This window comes from Geotrypetes seraphini, chromosome 12, assembly GCF_902459505.1.
Source record: "Geotrypetes seraphini chromosome 12, aGeoSer1.1, whole genome shotgun sequence".
Lineage (NCBI taxonomy): Eukaryota > Metazoa > Chordata > Amphibia > Gymnophiona > Dermophiidae > Geotrypetes > Geotrypetes seraphini.
The window spans coordinates 28944088-28967203 of NC_047095.1; the positions used below are offsets into that span (position 1 = coordinate 28944088).

A 23116-nucleotide genomic window follows, 5' to 3' on the forward strand; every position below is an offset into this window, starting at 1 on the left:
GCCATGGCTTCAGCTCTGCAGTTTTCTATGTTGCAGGCCTTGTTCAACGGGGATTCCTATTTCTGATTTCCGAAATATGGGGTATTAGTTCGGATGGTACCATTATTTCTTTCTAGGGAGGTGTCATCCTTTCTTTTATGTCATGCTCGCTTTTCCTTCCTTCTTCCTGGGAGGGGAAATTGGGAGCAGTGCTTTTATTCACTGCATTTTTTTATATGTACGTAGCGTTCTCTGTGAGCTCGGTTTCTTATGACTTTTAGTTGTTTATATCTCCTTTTTGCATTCTTCAAGGGATGCCTCAAACGTTTGGTGGCGTCCGAAGCCTCCATCGCTCAATGGGTCCAGGAGGACATTCTTTATGCTTGCTTGCTGGCAGGGAAGCGGTTGGCGAAAGAACTTCATGACCATTCTGCTGGAGCGATGGCTACTTCTTGGGCTCGGCCCAGAGGTTTTTTTCCTTGGAGGAGATTTGTCTCGCGGGTAATTGGTCTTCCGAGCGTGCTTTCTCTCCCCATTTCTGCTTGGATGTGGGGGTGAATGCGGTAGGGGCGTTTTGTGCTTCGGTTGTTGCGGAGACGGCGTTTGCTTCCCACCCAGATTGAGGATTGCTTTGCTACATCCCATTGGTCTCTGGATTCATCGGCTGCTGTTGCTAGGGAAGGAAAAATTATGTTCTTACCTGTTAATTTTCTTTCCCTTAGACACAGCAGATGAATCCAGAGCCCCACCCTTTCTGGATATTGTCTCTCGGTTTTTTCTTTTGCAACTTTCGCAGTTTGTTATTATGGCAGGTTGTTTTCTGTATTATTGCATTTTGAGATTTGTTATGGGAAAGAAGTTTTTTACATGCTATGCCTATTGCTGTTACGTGTGCTTGGGCAAGGAGCTATACTGATGAGACAGGAGGAGTGCCAGCCAATAGGACCACCTGTTAATCAGTTTCTCTATCTCCGCCTGCTGGTAGATGTGAGCTATCCCATTGGTCTCTGGATTCATCTGCTGCGTCTAAGGGAAAGAAAATTAACAGGTAAGAACATAATTTTTCCTTTAGTGATGGCTTGGCTGCTTAATACAAGAACTACAAAAATTTTGTCAACCTGTGCAATCATAAAAACAATGAAACAAGCCATGGAAAATCACTTTGGGGGTCTTTTACTAAGGCGCGCAAGCCGATTTAGCGCACGCTAAATGCTAACACATGATCATGTGACACTACTTCTGAAAAAAAAGCACATTGGCTACCAATCTCTTATAGAATCACTTACAAAATTGCATTATTAACCTTTAAAATCCGGCTATCAAATGCATCATTGTTTCTTGACCGTCTTCTTACACCGTATACTCCATTTAGGACACTCAGATCAACAGAACAGCATATTTTGACTATCCCCTCCTTAAGTCATAGGCACTGGAAGATCTACTATTTTCTCAGTCATAGCTCCTCAGCTCTGGAATAACTTACTAAATTATCTGCGTAGGGAAACCTTGTTAAAAAAATTCAAAGGCTTTTTAAAAAGCCTTCTGTATAAGGATGCATTTGAGGCATAGACAAGACAACCAATCTACGTTTAAAACCTCGTATCTTATATCTTAGATTTCTGATTTTAATCATTTCACTTATAGGACTTAGGGGTCCTTTTATCAAGGCGCGGTAGGGGTTTAATGCACGGAATACCATGCGTTAAACTGCCTGCCAAGCTAGTCGCTAACGCCTCCATTGATGAGGCGTTAGTTTTTTTGGCTTGCCGCAGGGGTTAGCGCGTTATGAAATGTCCAACGCATTATCCCCCATAGCGCGCCTTGATAAAAGGAGCCCTTAATTTTCCTTTCTTTCTTTCTTTTCTTTTTTGCTTATCTTTCACTTTTTGCCCCCCCCCCGATGCGTTACCCATAAATGTTCTCTTTCTGCTTTAACGATTGTAGTTCATCCCCCTTTCCTTTTGTATCTGTACTGAATTTTATATATATGCATTATTTTGTAATAAATTACCGTATGGTTGTGCCCTTATCTGTAATATGCTTTGAAATATTTGACATTGTGTGCACATCAAATTTTAATAAAACTTGAAACTTGGATGCTTTAGTATTTAGCGCGCGCTAAATCGGCTCACGTGCCTTAGTACAAGACTCCCCTATTGACAGAATTGGTGGAACGACAGAAAGATTGGCAGCTAAAGCAAGCCTTCAAAGACTAAATATTGACACCAAAAGACCTGTTCAATTTCTGTGACAAGAACATATATGGAATTAAATACATATTTGTTTGCAAAGAAGAAATCGATGGAAAACAAGAAATTTCAAGGAGAAAGGTGGCAAGAAAGCGGCACAATAGCTGGAACTAGAAAACATCATCAATTTGTGAGCAGTGTCAAATGATACTAGTAGAATCTCAGTTATCCAGCATCCATGGAAATTGGTGGATGCCGGATAACTTTTTCTGGTTGCCTGCGAGTTACTGTATAAGGTCTTTTTTTCCACTTTTTATATTTTATAACAATTTTGCTGTGAAAGAAGTATGTTACCTCTGCAGAGACAAATTCACGGTTTTGAGAAATCTGAATGTAAGCATCTGTGATAATATCTTCTAGACCAGGGGTGGCCAACCTTTTGGCTTCCCTGGGCCGCATTGTCCGGAAAAAATGTTTCTGGGGCCGCACAAATGTGCAAACATTGCCGCAAGACAGAGGAGGGAGACAGCAAGACGGTAAACACCCGGGGGCAGCAGAGGAAAACACTGCATTGCCCTCGACCGGGGCCGCACAAAATACTTCAATGGGCCGCAGGTTGGACACCCCTGTTCTAGACAGAAACATTGCCCGTGACATGAATGAATTAAAGGAATTCATTTACCAAAAAATGTAAACATTGCATGAATATATAGCTTCATACTACATTATTTAAAAATATCCTTATTTTATGATGAATAGTGTTTGGATTATAATGTATCTTAAATAGAAAACTATCTTTAGATAGATTTTTTTTTTTTTCCTCAAAATGCATTTTTTTAATCCAATTTAAATTAAAAAAAAGAAGATATTTTTTTCTCCACTTCCCTTTTAAATGTTCAGTAACATTTCAAGGTAAACAGTACATTTTTTATTTATTTATTTATAAGTTTTCAATATTTACAAACCAAGTAAACAAATACTTATACAGAAAGTGAATTAATCAGAATATTATTTCGTACAATGTAAATCATATCTTAATACCATTTACAAAGAAAATTTAAAAATTAAGAAAAAATTGATTGTCACTCAAGTCCTCAACCTGGGATTCCAAGTTAAACATAGACGAACAATAAAGGAAAATATACTATAATACAGGATAACTACAGATAGTGTTGAGGTAGGAGCATCTCTATAACTATTGAGCACTTGATTTTCCTTCATCTAGCCGGGACATTGCCAAAAAAGCACTTAATTGTTGGGGTTCAAAGAAAACGTATTTAACTGAACGATGGCAAATAATACACTTGCAAGGATGTCTCAAATAAAATGTTGCCCTAAGGGAAGTGACTCCTGGTCTCAGGAGAAGAAATTTTCTACGACACTTTTGAGTTTCCCTTGAAAGATCAGGAAACATTTGAATTTTACACACCCAAGAAATTATTTCTGTTTATTTTTGAAGAAAAGCCTCAATAACCACATTTTATCAATCAAGAGTGCTACTGTTAATATCTCTGTCTGATGTTTCCAAAATTTCCTATACATTTAATGGTGCTCGATCAGTTACTTTAATCTGTAGTTGATTCCCTCCTTTATTAGGCAAATAATACACTTGGGAAAAAGGTGGCAATGTTTCCTCTGGAATTTGTAGAATTTCCACCAGGTATCTCCTAAGCATCTCCCTAGGAGTTACTATCTTTAATCTTGGGAAGTTAATTAATCTCAGATTATTATTCCTTGCATTGTTCTCCAATGTTTCTAACTTCTTCCTAAGATTCACTTGATCTTTAAGAAGGGACTGTTGTACTTGCTTAGTTAATGATAGTTCCTAGTCAAGCTTCTGAACAGAAGATTTTGAAACTGTCAGATCCTCTTTTAACGTCTTAAGCTCTTTAGTATGTTGAATCAATTTTGCTTCAACATATTGGAAATTGGGGCTAATAGTCTTTGTGAAGTTTGTAATTAAATCCCATAAGGTCTCAAGAGTCACTTGAGCTGGTTTATCCAGAATTAGAAGCCTTTGCTGAGTATAGAAATGCTCACCGTCTGTAGAAGCTGATTCTTGTCTTTGTTCCAGATGATTTTCTTCACCTCCGGTAGCTGACTCTCTCCGGTTTCTCCTACAGAGGCACCCTGAACCAGGGGCTCTGTTTCCAAACTCTCCAATGGTGGCCTTCTCACCTCTGGGAAGAGTTCCTCCCCCATCTCTGGAGTTTCCTCTACTCCTGGAGAGCTGGTAACTTGGGGTTGCGGGGGTGGGGCTCTTACGTCGGGGCTAAGCGTGGTATCTGGCCCAGGAGAAGCAACTCTGGTTTCGTCAAGTCCAGGTGCCCTCAGCGGGCTAGCTTCCGGCGTCGTAACTATTGCTCCCTGCATCCTCCGCAAACACTCTTCGATGTTGCCAAAGGTCAAGACGGGACACCACGAGGCGCTAGCGGCACTCCTGCCTTGCCTCTTCGGCATCTTAAAGGTAGGCTACTAGAGCCGCAGTAATGCACAGAAGAAAAAGTTCTGAGTGGCGCGGTTCGGAAGCGATCCTCTCAGTACTTCTGTACCACGGCCATCTTGGAATCAGCAGTACATTTTTTTTATCTTCTACACTTGGAGAATTTTATTTCACATTCTGGATTCTGAAATAGTTCTAAGAATATAAAGTTTGAGTTCATAAGTATATGAAGCCTAAGATGTTTCGAGTATCTTATTTAGATCTTGATTGTATTTCCAGGTTTGGGTGGATCTTGTTCCAACTTTGGGTGGTCCTCTATTTTAAGGGAAGATTAAAAATGATTTGAATTTATTGTTGTATTTTGCAATGTCTCATTCATTATTTATTTAATGTGTATTATTTGTCATGACTTTTTATAATTTGTGGTACGATATATGTACACTGCTTAGATTTAAGCGGTTTATAAATTTTAAAAATAAATAAATTTCCTTTGTGTAATTTTCTTTTAAGATTTTTCTTTCTTCACCCTTGATGTGGACTGATGTTTTTGTTGGGGTTTTTTTTACCTTTATGAATAAAAATGTAGTATGGATTATTTTATCAAGTTCTTTGTAATGGTATGTTTCAGAAATGCAATTAAAGCAATTTTTTTAAAATATTGATTTTTATGCACCCTGACACAGACGCAAAGATAATGTTCACAAACCCAACAAACCCTGTTTTATACTTTTAACAGAATGCTCAAACAAATGAGCACCACAGCCTTCTCATCTGTCTAGATATCCCACAATCCCTCCCTCTATCCTCTCTCTCCTTGTGATGTTGCTTCTCCATACACCAATGTCCCACAAACATTTTGGTGCCACAGCCGGGAAGGCATCTGGTAGTGCACAGACACTGACATGCACATGCATGACATCGTCACGTCAATGTCCACTCATAGCGGATGCCCTCCGGCTGTGACCCAGAACCTGTCACTTTGCTGGTGGGGGATCCAGGTGGAGGGGAAGTGCGGAGAGAGAAGGAGAGACATTGGCAAAGTGGAGAGTCATCGGCACATCCTGTAAGCGTCGCCTCTCCTCCTTGCCGGCATCTCAGGGTACACCTAAAATCTGCTGTGGCATACAGTTTGCGAAACACTACCACACACCATAGGGAGGTTTGTGCAGATGAGGACAGCGCTTGCAGGGATGGGACAGGACGGGGATGGAGATAGAAATAGATCTCGCAAGAATGGGGACAAATTTGTCCCCGTGTCATTCTCTAGTTCTCAACTCATGGCAGCAGAAGAGAACCTAAATGGCAGTGATAAAGATGAGTTCCAATGGGGTTCTCAACCACATGAAAGATTGAGATGTTGATATTTTTGGTGTGTGAGACCTGAAATAATATGTTGAATTCTTGTGATTAAATCTTGAGATATATTGGTTTTGCTGCAGGATAGTAAGCAAAAGTATGCATACCTAGATGAAATAATTAGTGTGCTCATATGAAAGGTTTTGTAAAGGCAGTATTGGCTGAATGAAGTAGCAATCTATAAAGTATTGCTAAAATCAGCCCACAGTATATACAGTTTATGAGGATTGAAAGGTAGCAAATGTAATGCCAGGAAGCTATTGACTAGTGAATCTGACATTTTTCCATGCAAAATGGTAGAGGCTATTATGAAAAATAAATTATGCAGCTTAATGGGGCAGAGACAAAATGGATTAGCAAAGGGGAAGGGATTGTCTTGCAAATTTATTATTTTTTTGAAGGTGTTGATAAACATGGATAAGGATGAATTGTTGATTTATAGTATGTCTGGATTTTTAGAACACCAGCTATCTTGCCATGTATAACTCCAAATGCAAAGAACTAAACTTTGATATATAAACACTGGGGATATCTCAGAACACTAGAATGTTAGAATGGCCGCAGAATGGAATGGTATAAGCCAATAGTTGCAGCACTAGCCCCGTCCTGAAGAAGAAGGCGAAACGCATTGTTGGGAACAGTGCGGCCACACAGTTGATATATATAAGATAAGTGCATTATCAATTAGTGAATTTTTGAAAATGGAATGCTTTAATAATAAGATGAAGTTTTTATAAGCATAAAAGATGAAGAAATATTTATAATATTAACTAGTGTTTAAGCCCGTTACATTAACGGGTGCTAGAATATATGCCTGTCTGTCTTTCTTTATTTATGTCTCTCTCCCTGCTCCTGTCTCTTTCTTCCTTTCTTTCTGTCTCTCTCCCTCCTGCTATTTTTTTCTCTCTCTGCCTGCCACCCTTTGTCTGTCTTTCTTTCTGTCTCTCTGGTCCCCTGTCTGTCTGTCTCTCTCCCTGGCCTCCTTTGTCTGTCTATTTCTTTCTGTCTCTCCCCCCCCCCCCCCACACACTTTCCTTTGCAGAAGCAGCAGCGGTATTTCCCTTCCCCTCCAGGTCCCTGGGAAGTAGTAGCAGCATTTTCCCCCACCCCCCCATTTCCTTTCTCTCCCCCAACCCCCACTTTCCTTTGCAGAAGCAGCAGCGGTATTTCCCTTCCCCTCCAGGTCCCCTTGCTGCCACAAATGCAGGACTCTACTTTTTGGCGATCATGGTGGCTGATCCTCCTCTAAAGAGCAGCCTGCAATGGTGGCCGGCTTTAGTGAACCTCGCAGGCCGCTCTCCAACTCGGTAACACGTTCCCTCTGACGCGATCCCATGCGTCAGAGGGAACGTGCTACCGAGGTTGGAGAGCGGCCTGCGAGGTTCGCTAAAGCCGGCCACCATCGCAGACTGCTCTGAAGAGGAGGATCAGCAGCAGCAGCAGTGGCGAGTGAGGGCGGGAGGTGTGTTCCCTGCCGAGGACACGGGCAGGGAGAGAGCTTGCCTGGCTTCCATGTTGAGTGAGGGCGGGAGGAGGGGAGTGGCCAGAATGTTCCCTGCCGCCAGGTTGGCGGCCACAGATCACACATCACAGCAGCAGGGAACACGAAATCCTAAGTGCGCATGTGCGCTTAGGCTTTTATTATATAGGATATGTTTAAAGAAGATTTTCATGACAAGTTACGAGTTGAACTATAAAATATAAAAATAAAAAAATATTAGGTTTGATATACACAGGGTGAACTCAGTGAGGAGTGCTGCTACGCTGATATCTTTCAGAGTAGCGTTCTGAGATATCCCCAGTGTTTATATATCAAAGTTTAGTTCTTTGCATTTGGAGTTATACATGGCAAGATAGCTGGTTTGCTTTGGACTGTTATTGAATACTTGCCACAAAGCAATTGATTTCTATTGGATTTTTAGAAGGCACTTGATAAAAGTCCATCATGAGACTTTTTCGTAAATCAGAAAGCTCTGGGTTACAAGCTGTCAGCATAAAAGAAAACATAATATAAATATACACACACAATCTGCAGGGGCAGAACAGTCTATACTACTACATTGTTTACTGAAAAGGAGTGGTTGCAAATCCAGCCATTCCCTAACTGCATATGCTTATGATTTCTATTCACTATGAGATGCTCTGAAAGATACCGCTTTTATATACCAAACTGCCTTATCTAAGAGTTATCAATTGTTCTGTAAAGTATTTAAACTTTTCCTCTTAGTGCAGGTTGTACTCAAGTTGGTGACTATGTATTGCAAATGATTCGGTTTGTTTATATGTTTAATGATATGAGCAAAATGGACATGTTTTCTCGGGGAGATTCCCCGTACCCCTCCCTATTCTATTTCCTTTCCAAGGCTGACTGACTGTCTGCTTTGATACGAACTGAGGAATTGAAGGACAGCCCAGGAGGATGGTGAAGCGGAGAAAAAGAATACAAATGAAGCTCCCTACAAGAGTTCTTGCGAGAAGAGGTTGAGAACCCAATCGTTCATGAATGGGAGTGTCTGTCTACCAGAAAGAAGCTTAACGAGATAAGAACCTAATCTTTCCATAAAGGAAGTTTGACCACAAAACTCAAGCTTACAGAGAGTCCAATCATGGTGCAGACATGGGTGATGCAGTGCTTGAGGGAACTCTGCAAAAGAAAAACATCCTGAGGCATAAAATCTTGGGTACAGGGATGTATTTTCCAGGCACTATGGCACCCAGGATTTGTTGAGCCCTGCTAATAATTTTGTCTGTTTGTAGAGAAAATTAAAAACTCACAATCTTGTTTACTATTTTTGTATCAGTTTTTGAGCTCTAGAACATTATCTCTTACAGCTAAACATTTCAGAATTGTTAATAGGTGTAGAACAGTGGTCCTTAACCCTGTCCTGGGTGGCCCCCCAGCCCAGTCGGGTTTTCAGGATGTCCCTAATGAATATGCATGAAAGATTTGCATAAAATGGAGGAGATATGTGTGCAAATAGGTCTCATTCATATTCATTAGGGATATCCTGAAAACCTGACTGGCTGGGGGTCCCCCAGGACAAGGTTGAGAACCATTGGTGTAGAATGACTAGAAGTCATTACTATTACTACTACTTATCATTTATATAACGCTGAAATGCGTACGTAGCACTGATGTAAAAAGATAGTCCCTGCTCAGAAGAGCTTAGAATCTGTTTTGGACAGACAGGACAAATAGGGGTTAGGGAGTTTTTTTACAGAGAGAATGATAAGATGGCCTTAGGCAATTTTACGGTGAGTTGAGTTGAAAGCAGCCTAGAAAATAGGGGGTTTAGTTTGGATTTGAACACTGCTATAGACAGAGCCTGATATAATGACTCAGGCAGTCTGGTCCATGCATGCAGTGCAGCAAGATAGAAGGGTGATGAAATCTGGAGTTGGTAGTGGAGGAGAAGGTTATGGATAGGAGGGATTTACCTGATGAATGGAGTTCACAGGGGGGAGTATAAGGGGGTGATATAACGCTATTCCTCCACCAATTCCATCTTTTATCTGTTCTCTTTTCTAATTTCTTGTAAACCGTGCCAAGCTCTACTATTATAGAGAAGATGCAGTACCGTATTTTCACATAGATAACGCGCACCCGTGTAAAACGCGCACACGGGTATAGCACGCGAAAAACACAAATTTATGTACAGAAATTTTTATATATCGCGCACACCCGTATACCGCGCATGCTGCCCGACTCTCCTTTCGCCCGCCCCGACTCTCCTCTGGCCAACCCGACTCTCCTTTCGCCCGCCCCGACTCTCCTCTCCCCCTTGAAGTCCTGTCCCCACCCTGAAAGCCTGATGCCCCCCCCACGTCCGATTCACCCCCCCCCCCGCAGGACCGCTCGCACCCCCACCCCGAAGGACCGCTCGCACGCACTCCCACCCGCACCCCCACCCTGAAGGACCGCTCGCACCCCCACAGCCTCCCGACCCCCCATCATGTAGAAGCTCCTACCGGTGTCTTGCTGCTTCCTCTTGGCGGTCTCGACTCCCCGACACGATCGGGGAAAGAGGGAGCTCAAGCCCTCTTGCCCCAGCCAACCGCGGCACCCCCGACAGGATCGGGGCAAGAGGGAGCTCAAGCCCTCTTGCTCCCCCGACTCCCCGACACGATCGAGGCAAAAGGGAGCCCAAGCCCGCTTGCCCCGCCGACTCCCCAACTCCCCTACAATATCGGGCCAGGAGGGAGGCCAAGTCCTCCTGGCCCTGGCGCCCCCCCCCCCCAGTTGTTCGGGCCAGGAGGGAGCCCAAACCCTCCTGGCCACGGCGACCCCCTACCCCCACTACATTACGGGCAGGAGGGATCCCAGGCCCTCCTGCCCTCGACGCAAACCCCCTCCCCCCAACGACCCCCCCCCCAAGAACCTCCGACCGCCCCCCCAGCCGACCCGCGACCCCCCTGGCCGACCCCCACGACACCCCCACCCCCCTTCCCCGTACCTTTGTGTAGTTGGCCGGACAGACGGGAGCCAAACCCGCCTGTCCGGCAGGCAGCCAACGACGGAATGAGGCCAGATTGGCCCATCCGTCCCAAAGCTCCGCCTACTGGTGGGGCCTAAGGCGCCTGGACCAATCAGAATAGGCCCGGGAGCCTTAGGTCCCTCCTGGGGGCGGGGCCTTGGGCACATGGTCGGGTTGGGCCCATGTGCCTCAGGCCCCACCCCCAGGTGGGACCTAAGGCTCCCGGGCCTATTCTGATTGGCCCAGGCGCCTTAGGCCCCACCAGTAGGCGGAGCTTTGGGACGGATGGGCCAATCCGGCCTCATTCCGTCGTTGGCTGCCTGCCGGACAGGCGAGTTTGACTCTCGTCTGTCCGGCCAACTACACAAAGGTACGGGGAAGGGGGGTGGGGGTGTCGTGGGGGTCGGCCAGGGGGGTCGTGGGTCGGCTGGGGGGGGCGGTCGGAGGTTCTTGGGGGGGGCGATCATTGGGGGAGGGGGGGTTTGCGTCGAGGGCAGGAGGGCCTGGGATCCCTCCTGCCCGTAATGTAGTGGGGGTAGGGGGTCGCCGTGGCCAGGAGGGTTTGGGCTCCCTCCTGGCCCGAACAACTAGCGGGGGGGGTCGCCAGGGCCAGGAGGACTTGGGCTCCCTCCTGGCCCGATATTGTCGGGGAGTTGGGGAGTCGGCGGGGCAAGAGGGCTTGGGCTCCCTTTTGCCCCGATCGTGTCGGGGAGTCGGGGGGGCAAGGGAGCTTGCCCCGATCGTGTCGGGGTGCCGCGGTTGGCTGGGGCAAGAGGGCTTGAGCTCCCTCTTACCCCGATCGTGTCGGGGGTGCCGCGGTTGGCTTGGGCAAGAGGGCTTGAGCTCCTTCTTGCCCCGATCGTGTCGGGTGTCGGGACCGCCAAGAAGAAGCAGCAGGATACCGGTAGGGGGGGTTGGGAGGCTGTGGGGGTGCGAGTGGTCCTTCAGGGTGCGGGTGGGAGTGCGTGCGAGCGGTCCTTCGGGGTGGGGGTGAGAGCGGTCCTGCGGGGGGGGGGTGAATCGGACGTCCGGGGGGGGGAACTATGTAAAAAAAATTTTGTACAACGCACTCACGCGTATAACGTGCAAGGGTATGCGCGGTACGTAAAAACCACCTATAACGCGCGCGTTATATGTGAAAAAATACGGTATATAAGCCTAAGGTTTAGTTTAGTGATAAGTGAGGAGAAATATTGAGGGGGCTGCAGAATGAATGCACTTGTATGTCAGTACTATGTATTGGAATATCCCAAGATTCAAAGGGGAGATGTTCACACAGTGGGGTAAGTACCCATTGAAAGAGGTACAGCTGATCAATTAATAGATGCCATGATTCTGCAGTATTCATTTATTTTGCATTAGAAATAAGAGATCTTACTTGGTATGTTGCAGAAATATGCAGCTGCTATCCTTGAGGTATGTGGATGAAAATTGGGGAGGTTCCCTCAAGTCCAAGGTGAGTAAAAATTTGTTTTTTCCTTACTAATTAAAAATACATCCACCAGTAAATAAAAACTAATTCCCTATTAAGTTTTTGTTTTGTTTTCTGTTAATTTCCTAAGAATTAATATGTACACAAAGTACAAATGACTGCAAGTAATTTTGTGTGTTTGATACAGTTCTATGGAAAATGGTTTAGGAGCCTCAGCTAACAGCTCTATAGTGGTCATTTTCCCAGAGCACAATAATGAGGCTTTTGAGTTTCATATATGGATGGTCTTAGGGACAAATGGACTAACCCTCAATTTTGCCAATTTGTGGCTTTTTGGACCTAGTGCATTAGGATATCAGTGGGCAAGTGAACTAATTTACTAGGCTATCCCTACTAGCCACAAGGACAATTGGGCCAACCATCTCGGGTATAAAAAAAATGTATTGGCCCATCCATATGTAGTCTGATTTAGTTTTCTTGACAGAGAAAATTCACCTGTGCACATTTAAAATACTACATGGTAATGCCCCATCTTGTATGCTGAGCCTAACTCATTTATTAACTGGTAGAATCTCGCAATCAAATTTTTACATTTCCAATAGTTAGAAAGATCAAATCAAAAAAACAATTGGCATCATCTTTTTCACACTAAGCTCCATTAGTGTGGAATGCTTTGCCTGTATCCAGTGACGTAGCTACCATTGAGCGATCCTTGCCCAGGGCCTCTATTATCAAATGCCTCTATTATCAATACAATTGCCTCCCGCACCAATTCATGCACTCCACTAAGAACTAGGTCTAGAATTGCTTCACCTTTTGGTTCCTGAACCATCTGCTTCATAAAGCAGTCCTTGATTTTATCATCAAGGAATTTTATCTCCCTAGCATGCCCTGATGTTATATTTACTCAGTCAATGTCAGGATAGTTGAAATCACCCATCATTATTGTGTTACCCAGTTTGTTAGCCTCCCTAATTTCTGATAACATTTCAGCATCTGTCTGTTCATCCTGGTCAAGCGGACGATAGTACACTCCTATCACTATCATTTTCCCCTTTACAGATGGAATTTCTACCATAGGGATTCTAAGGTGTGTTTTCAGCTCCTGTAGAATTTTCTATCCATTCAATTCAAGGACCTCCTTAAAATATAACGCTACGCCTCCACCAATTCGATCCACCCTATTTCTGTGATATAGTTTGTACCCTGGTATGACAGTGTCCCATTCATTATCTTTTTTTCTACCAGATCTCAGAGATGCCTATTACATGATCTATCTTTTTATTTAATATAATATATTCTAACTCCTTCCATCTTGTTTCTTAAGCTTCTGACATTTGCATACAGACATTTCAAACAATGTTTGTCATACCTATTTTCAATTTTCTCAGCAGTTGGCATTGACAATTTGCAGTCTTTAAATTCAGCCTGCTCTGTATTTAAGGAAACCTGATCTACGGTAACCTGTATTGCAATTTCACTTTTGGGATGCTCTGTCTTCCATTTTATGGTGATAATCTTTTAAAGATACCTTGCTCCAAACCAAAGTGATATAAAATAAAATCCCAGGACGGGAGGGTAATCGTGCTATAGCTATGTATGAAAGATGCACCAGGAAAAGACCAAAAAATGTTATTTGTTTTTAAACCATGGGAAGATATGTAATATATAAATCATTCCACCCTTGCTACATTCAGGGATAATTTTCTTCATGGCTGTTTTAGGGTAAGAGTATTGGCCTGAAACCAGATAATCATTGCGTAATGTGGATGACTTGGTCAAGGAGAAGACAGCTTCTGAACTTCACTCTGTAACATTTAAATTTTCATCCTGTAACAGATATTTAACCAAAGTCCTTTTTTAATGAGAAATGCAATTATATTACTTGAATTTTGAATGATAAGAATGTAAATTGGTTTAAAAAAATTAACTATATAAACTACTGAAATTGAAACAATTAACCAAACAGTATATGCTTGAAGTGCTCCTTTGGTTTGGCTATCAGTAATCCCTCCTCAAAAAGTTTGTATGCTTTTAAAGGCTGGCAAGTAGCAGCTCAGCCTTCCCCAGGGTGGAGAGCTGTGCAGCAAGCCAGAAAGGGGACACTAGAATTTAGCCAAGGACTAACTACAGCAGGTCCCAGCTTGTACCAGTAAACATTAAGAGGCAGCCACCTTCAAAAATGGTGTCAGTCATGCTATGGCACTGTTTGCAGACTTCGCGGCTCCCATTAAAGGTAGGCGCCGGTAATGTAGGCCAGGGTTTTAACGGCCTAGATTACCGGTGCCTGCCTTTGATGGAGAATGGCGGTTAAGGTCATATCCAACCCAAACTACACATACTTTGACCTTAGGCGCCTCTATAGATGCGATTCTGGTGCCTTTTTTTGGGCACCTATGGGCACCTACATTTTTATAATGAGATTTAATGGATTTTTAATTGGCACAATCAATTAGTGCTCCAATTAAAACAAGTTAGGCAATGGCAGGGTATCTATCACCGCCTAATTTATGGCACCATTTGCAGAATCTGTCCCTAAATGCCTAAACAGTTAGAATGTATTTCTCATTTAATCATTTAAACGTGTAATATTTTACAATCTTCTATAAGCCCAGGATCTTATTGCTAAAACTAACAAGGCAATGCTTATTGTCGTTGTTGCCATGTAGAACAGATACCTTTACAGGTGATCCATGGGATCAGAACCAGTGTTTCTGAGACAAATGAATCAACCTGTGTTTCTGCTTCCAGGAGACAATTTCAAATCAATACAGATTAATTTGTGTTTCCTTGTGGTTTCTCAGTTACCTAGAGTTGGATTTACAAAAGTGGGGGAAAAAAACTCAGAAATAATAAAATATTCATGCTTTATGCCCTTTTATGATTGCTGCCTTTGGCCTTCCTTTGCAACAGTCTGGGAAATACTTATATATGGGTAACATTCTTTAATACCATTCTGACTACCAAACTTTTCCTGCCTTGATTTTTTCTTCTCCAACTGCTCTATCACAAATTTCTCCTCTCTGACCATCATCTTAAAGCCTTCAAAATCCAGGGGTGTGCTCTCTTGCCACTGCTTTTTGCTTTAGCGATGGAGCCTTTTGCTCAGGCTGTTCATGAGGGGGAGACTATTAAAGGGATCTCTAGTGGTGGTATTGAGCATAAAATGCTCTTCTTCGCGGATGACATTCTGCCTTTCAGAAATCAAAAACTGGGTGTCCGTCAATAAATTACAACTAAATGCCTCCAAGACGGAACTCCTTTGGATCCGCATAGAATGCTGCCACTGTGCCCATCCCTCGCTGCGCTGAGACTCGACTACTATAACTGCGAAAGACCAAGTGCACAGCCTAGGAATACTCCTTCACTCTGACCATATCTCTCAGGTGGTATCTTCCTCTTTTTACTACCTGCGACAACTCTAATAAGGAACTACTTTTCAGAATCTGACTTCGCCCAACTACTCTATGCCTTAGTACTCTCCCGTATGGATTACTGCAATGCACTATTCAATGGTCTCACAGCAAAAAATGTATGACGGCTCCAGTGTGTTCAAAACATGGTGATCAGGCTTCTAAAAAAGCCTCCATACCCACGACCCAGGCTCTGGCATCGGCTCACTGGCTGTCCACAGCCAAACATTGTGTCTTCAAGAGCCTGATGCTAGCTTTCAAATCCTTGCATGACATGGTGCTAGGCTATGTGACAGCGAAACTTCCTCCGTTTGTGCCTAACTGGTCCTTCCGTTCCCAGGATGAAATATACCTCAAAATGTCCCCTGGTCATGCCCTTCAACTGCAAACCACCAAACTACAGTCCTACTCCCACTTCATACCGAGCCACTGGAATCGACTGCCACCATAGATCAGATCCCTTGAAGGACTCCTCAACTTTAGAAAAGCAATAAAAACATACCTCATTACCTAACTCCTGCCCTTGACCCATGGACTACAAAGAAATGTATAATGGTACCAGAACCAGTATGTGTCAAGTAAGGAAAACTTACATTGTAAAATCTTGCACTGTAACTATGGCAAATCTAACCTGTAAACTGTCCACATGTGTCAAATTAGGATAAAACCTGTACTGTAAGGATAACTATGGCAAATTGTAACTGGTAAACTGTATATTATGTACAGAGACGTGCAAAAGTTTTGCATCACCTCTGAGTAATACATTATTCTGTCTTTCTTGCTGGATCACAGTAATATTTCTGACACCTACTGCTGCATATTATATACTGACGTGTTCAGAATTTTATGCTCTTATCACCTGCGCATTTTAAATTGATTTAGGACTTCGAGATTTAAGACTTGTAAGGCATAAACTGCGGAATGTCAAAATGTCAATATTTCACGTCAAAACCAGATCGAAACAATCGGATCATTCTGTTTTCAACCAATGGCATTTGTTTTGAGGAACCGATCACAGCGCAGCATTCACGTGCATATAGGACGAAACGGGAAAATCAGTTTTCATAACTGTCTGCTACTCCAGGAACAGCATAATCGCAACATGGGAAAAGTTAGAAATCTTTCAAAAGAAGAACGTGTGGCGGTGGTTGTACTTAATGAAGAAGGCTATTCAAGCCAGAAAATTGCAGCCAGGGTGAAGTGCAATCAAAGTACAGTCATACACTTGCTCAGTAAGAAAAAAGAGACAGGAAATGTGACTGACAGAGCTCGAAGTTGAAGACCACGCAGATCCACTGTGCAAGAGGACAAGGTTGTTCGCCAGATCTCAGTGGCAGATCATAAACTCACATCACCAGAATTGTCAGCCAAGTGGCAAGAAATGTGTTCAATGAACGTATCTGCCGCAACAGTACGTCAGCGGTGCCTGGAGTTTGGCCTACGTGGCTTTAGAGCAAGAAAGAAGCCGTTGGTAACAGCGATGCAAAGAAAGCGACGGGTTGAGTGGGCCAGAAAGTACAGCATGTGGACTCTAGAGGTGTGGGAAAATGTTCTCTTCAGCGATAAGTACTTTCTGTGTGTTAGGAAGCCAGTGCAACACATTTGTAAGACGATTTAAGAATGAGGCTTTCAAACCACAGTGCCTGGTCTTGACTATAAAGCATCTGATAAAAATCATGGTCTGGGGCTTTGTGTCAGCCAATGACATTGGACGCTTTCAGGTGATTGATGGCATGATGAACGATAAGTATCTCTCCACTTTGCTAAACATAATGGTTCCATCTGCAAGGAATCTCTTCCAGGGTGACTTCCACTTCCAGGATGACAATGCACCCTGTCATCAGGCAAAGATGATGACAAAGTGGATGACATCGAGTCATATTCAGTGACTGGAATGGTCAGGGCAGTCACCAGATCTCAATCCAATTGAGAATTTGTAGAATAATCTTGCTGTCAAGGTGTTCAGAAAATACCCAAAAATAAAGGTCGAGGTGATTGAAGCACTGATTAATGCTTGGCACCATGTTGTACAGCCAGATGAACTTCGAAAATTGGTTCACTCTATGCCTCAACGCTGCAAGCTTGTTATCAAGAACAAAGGCTGGCCCATACGTTATTAGAATAGCAGAAAACAACCAGCTCTTTTCAGGGCTATCTCCTCTTAAAGGGGGTAACAGTTAAAATACAAATAAACTTAGTATGTATTGAAATAGCTAATATAATCCATTTACGAATATCAACATTTTTTGACATTCTGCAGTTTATGCATTACAAGTCTTGGGGCTAGATTCACTAAGGGCACGGATCCTATCCGTGTCCGGGGGGCTGATTCATACAAATGAGAGCGATCGGAATCATACCCCCAACCAAGCACGCATGCGACCTTTTTTTTTTTTTTCCTACTCTTTTTGTACTTTTTAACTTTTGCGAGTCCGTGGTTTAAACCCACGGGTTAAAACCATGGGCTCCCACTGCGGGCGAAGGCCGGGGCAGAAGCAGGGCATCGCTCGGGGCAGAGAGAGCAAGAGAGAGCAGGAGAAGAGAGCTGGAAAGTCGGGGCACACAGCAGGAGATGCAGTCGGAAAGCAGTGAACAACTGGTCCCCAGCAGTCGCTTGTTTGCTGATCGGCCAGCCCAGTCAGTGTTGCAGTTTTTGGTTAGTGAATCGTTGCCTGCCTACATTTGAATGCTGTTCCCCCTCATTTGCATGTGTGGATTGGAGGATGACCAAGACAGAGGTTAGTGAATCGGGTCGGAGGAATATCGGGTCGCAAAGGGGTTGCAAACCGATCGGTACACAATTGGTTTGCTTAATGAATCTAGCCCTTAAATCTGAAGTCCTAAATCAATCTAAAATGCACAGGATGATAAGAGCATAAAATTCTGAACACATTAGTATATAATATGTAGCAGCAATAGGCATCAGAAATATTGCTGTGATCCAGCAAGAAATATGGAACAATGTATTACTCGGAGGTGATACAAAACTTTTGCATAGCTCTGTATATTAATTTCAGACCCTTAGTATGTGCCAAGTTAGGATAAAAACTTGCATTGTAATCTTGTACTGAAATTATGTTTATTTAACCTGTTCTGAGCTCTTTGGAGGACAACGGGACAAAAATGAAATAAATATATAAAATATTGCACTAGAAGGGAAGATTAGGTACTTACCTTCATAATCTTCTTTCTAGTAAATAGGCACATCATTCTGGAAGCCTGCCCTGTCAGATGTTCATTAGCCTGCTTGCTGTCTCAGACATGTTTGTATTACTGGATAGTTTTTTTTCTGTCCTCTGTCCGGCAAGGTCAAGGATAGGAGAGAACATTTCCTTTTGAAAATGTTGTACAGGGTATTTTTCAGAACTCCAAGACTGTTAGTACAAGTTGCACCCAGGTAGGTGGCTTGTTCATTCCACCTCATCATATGTAATAAATGGTTCATGATTATTTAGTATAAATGTTATGATATGAGCAGAACAGACATGTTTCTCAGGGAGAGTCCCCTGTTTCCATCTCTAGGGCTGACCATCTCGTGTGTAGAGAGTAAAACTGAGGAGTTACAGGACAGCCCAGAGTGAAAGGAGGCGGAGCAGAAAAATGTAAATGAGATTCTCTACACCAGATCTTGCTATCAGAGTTACACAACCCACAGGTTAATATGCCTATTTACTAGAAAAAGGATTATCAAGGTAAGAACTTAATCTTCCCTTCTTTTTACCACTTTTCAACCCTGAAGAAGGTGCCAGTGTGGTGATTATGTACATGTGTAGAGGCTCAGATTCTTGCCTTCCAGTGGACCAAGCCAGACAAAATTTAAGGTGTCGTTTTACTTAAATGCCATCAATCTGTTAAAGACTAAAACATTTTTAGTACAGTAGTTGAAAGGAGCTGCCCTTTTCCAGAAACTTATCATGCACAAACTTTGAGAGCTGTACTTCTGATCTGAAACACAAAAGGTTAAACTGTCAAATAGGATTTTATATCCTCCATACCATCTTTGCTTTAGAATTTCAGTTATTTGTGATATCCATATCATGTTACTTTTAATTTCAAAAGTACATATGCATAAAGCTCTGAAGAAAAAATAAAACAAGTTATTTGTTTTCTTTCATGTATATAGCTTTCGTCAAGAGTGACAAACCTAAAATGTTCAAGGGGCTACAAATCAAGGTGAGTAATTGATTTTTTTTCCTGATATTTCATAAAATATTCTTTTTCTCAACAAATGATATGCAGCATCCTATCCCCCACCTCCCCTTTTTATAAACTAAGATAGCGGTTTTTAGCGCAGGCCGGCGTGCTGAATGCTCTGTGCTGCTCCCAATGCTCATAGAAACTCTATGAGTGTTGGGAACAGCGCAGAACATTCAGCGTTCCAGCCTGTGCTAAAAACCACTATCACAGTGTTTTGGTGGGGAGTGCCAGAAGCAGAGAGTGGGCATCCCTCCTGCCAGGGATTGTTTTGGGGGTGCTGGCAAGAGGGAGTGGGCATCCCTCCTGCTGCAGACAGTGTTTGGGGGGGTTCAGAACTGGTGGTGGGAGGGAGGGAGTGGGTATCTCTACTGCTGGCTGATTTGCAGTGGGGTTCGGGGGGTTCCCTGTCAGCCACTCAGCTGATCGCGGCAGGGAGATTTCCTTGTTGCAGTCATTTTAGCGGCCACGTTTTTTTGAATGTAGGCTTGCATTTCAATAGCCTACATTTCAGACACTTATCGCAGCCCTAGGAAGATGCCTAAGGCTGCTTAAGCTCGCCTAAGGCCACTTCCGGGTGAAACCACGCCCAGCCTTGGGCAAGCTTAAACATCCCTAGGCACCTCCCTGCACCCATGACAGTGTAATAATAATAATAACTTTATTCTTATATACCGCCAACAATCTTGCGACTTCTAGGCGGTAGGCTGTCTGTGTTGGGTTTTGTTTTTAGAAAACATGCATCCCGGTTGGCTGTTGAAATGTGTGGCAGCTTCAGTATTTTCATAGATATTCAAAGTTAACCTTTTGGTAGGAAGTATATTATAAATATGCAAAATCTCTGCTTGTAGTTTGTTTTGACAGAATCTGTTTCAGCTCTTAAATTGTTCAAAATCTTTTGTTATTCATTATGGTATAGCAATAGCTTATCAAGTTTTTCAAATATAAAGATGTTCTTTTTCTGAATCAAAAAATAAGAATGTATCTAGATGTGTCCAGGGTAACACATAAAAAGAAGAAACAATTTTTACTTTTGAAACCTCAGGTGTTAAAAATGGGTGCTACCTTTGTATTAAGATTCTCATGTAATTGTTTGGTGAATTTCAAGGGAGCTAGATACATAGGGCTCCTTTTATCAAGGCGCGCTACGGGAATTAGCGCGTCGGACATTTCATCACGCGCTAAAATCTTACGCCTCATCAATGGAGGCGTTAGGTACTAGCACGGCAGGCAGTTTAGCGCGCAGTATTCTGTGCGTTAAACCGCTACCGCGCCTTTGTAAAAGGACCCCATATTTTTTGACTCCACACAGTTATCGAGATTCATTTTGGAAAAGGAGGTGACTATTACAAGTACCCCTGACAATAGCCAGGAATAAAGCTCGTAGTTAATAACTTGGGTCCATTTCAGATTGCCTGACTTTTTCCTTTAAAAAGTGGATGGAGTAAAACAATCTTCGATTTTATTGACACTCCTCCGCCAATGATTGTGGACTAATTAACTGTTGTTTTTTCCTTGTTATATTATTCCTTATATGTAATTGGATATATGCTGGAAACTGTTTAATTTCATTATGATTGTTATTATCATAAAAATTGAAAATCAATAAAGATTAAATTACAAAAAAAAGAAAGAAAAAATTGTTTTGAACTGACTCCATTAGCCTTCACATACAACTATAGCATACTGAATGATTGTATATAAAAGTTTAATGGAAGGTGTTTGAAAAAAAAAGGTTTTAATGAAGACAGGACGTTGTTTTGAAATTTTTAATGTCTGGATTATTCCTTGGGTTTGTGAGATTGCATTGGGTGGTTATGGGTTGGGGTTTAGTTATGTTATATTGTTTTATATTTTTGTAATATTATGTTTGATATACAGTAGCTTGCCCAGAATATTATTGCTTGGCCTGAGGCCTGCACCAGAATGAGGGGAAAGCCGACAGTTGCCCGGGAGCGGATGGTTTGGTGTGACGTATCCTTGGAGGGATACTATTGAAACAAGATATTTAGGGAGTCCCGGTACAGAGGTTCCAATAATGGTGAAAGAAAGCCAGGAAGGTTTAAGAGGAAGGCAGAGTAAAAGACTCAAATTTTCCCTGTCTTCTCAGCAGCCTGTAGTTGCAAGGAAAAAACACAATTTAAAGTGTTTGTATGCAAATGCCAGAAGCCTAAAAAATAAAATAGGAGAGTTAGAGTATATAGCAGGGGTGCCCAACGCGTCGATCGCGATCGACCAGTAGCTCAGGAAGGCAACTCGAGTCGATCGCACTCGTGTTGCCGTCCTGATCTACGGGCCGATCAGCCTTCCTCTCCAGTGTTCTCCCTAGGGCCTTTTAGCTGGGCGGTCCGCCCAGCTGTCATCTGCCGCTGCTGAACATTAAACCCCCCCCCAAAAAAAAAACGGCTTGGAGATTTCAGCCCCTAGCGAACTTATGCTCCGGGCTCTAACGTGTGCGTGCCGGCTTCTCTTCTCTTCCCTCCGAAACCGGAAGTTATGTCCGGGGAGGGGGGGGGGTGGAGAATGGAAGCCGGCACGCACATGTTGAGAGCCCTGAAGCAAGCGTTCGCTACGGGCTAATGCGGGAGACAGGTTAGTGAAGCATTTGTTCTTCTTCCTGCCGGGTCCTGCCTACTTTCTGTTTCCGCGAAGGCAGGACCCGGCAGCATTTCCCCCAATAGGTTGATCACGATCTTGGGCTGATCAGCCTTCCTCTTCCCGACGGCAGAATTGACGTCGGGGAGAGGAATGCTGGTTGGCTGAAGCAGGGAGAGCTTGGGGCCTGTTATTGGTGGCGTTTGGGTCCTGGTCCCCGATGGTAATGGCAGTGGCAGTGGCTTGGGGGAGGGCAGGGAGAAAGAAGGAAAGAAGAGAAACAGAAAAAAAAGAAAGGGAGGCAGAGAGAAAGAAAGGGCAGGGAAGAGGAAGGAAAAGTTGGGGGGAAGGAATGAGGTCTGGAGGAGAAGAAGCATACAGGCTAAAAGAAGGGAAGAAAGATTGTATGCACAGTCAGAAGAAGAAAGTGCAACCAGAGACTCATGAAATCACCAGACAAGGTAGGGAAAATGATTTTATTTTAAATTTAGTGATCAAAATGTGTCTGAATTTATATCTGCTGTCTATATTTTACACTAAGGTCCCTTTTTACTAAACCGCAATAGAGGTTTTTAGCGCAGGGAGCCTATGAGTGTTGAGAGCAGCGCTGGGCATTCAGCGCAGCTCCCTGCGCTAAAAACTGCTATCGTGGTTTAGTAAAAAGGGAGGGGGTATATTTGTCTATTTTTGTATGGTTGTTACTGAGGTGATAGTGCTTAGAGTCATCTGCTTTGACCTCTTTGAAAAACCCTGGAATAGGAATGATGATTAACATTTTCTATGCATACAGTGTGCTTTGTGGGTTTTTTTATTTTATTGTTGGTAGATCATTTTGACTTGGTCATTTAAAAAGTAGCTCGCAAGCCCAAAAAGTGTGGGCACCCCTGGTATATAGCATTGAATGAGATAGCTATAATAGGCATCTCGGAGACCTGGTGGAAGGAGGACAATCAATGGGACACTGTGTTACCTGGGTACAAATTATATCGCAAGGATAGAGTGGATCAAATTGGAGGGGGGGGTTGCGCTATATGTTAAAG

The 23116-nt window shown here is 43.2% G+C and overlaps 1 protein-coding gene across 1 annotated transcript in view; it reads left to right on the forward strand.

The window, feature by feature from the left end:
* The window catches only part of SELENOF (selenoprotein F), a 55287-nt gene that overhangs the window by 26567 nt on the left and 5604 nt on the right, over positions 1 to 23116 (forward strand). Inside the window, exons 3-4 of the mRNA XM_033916567.1 lie at positions 11835 to 11898; positions 19411 to 19460. Of these exons, the coding sequence (XP_033772458.1) occupies positions 11835 to 11898; positions 19411 to 19460 (114 nt within the window). The remainder of the gene's footprint in view (positions 1 to 11834; positions 11899 to 19410; positions 19461 to 23116) is intronic.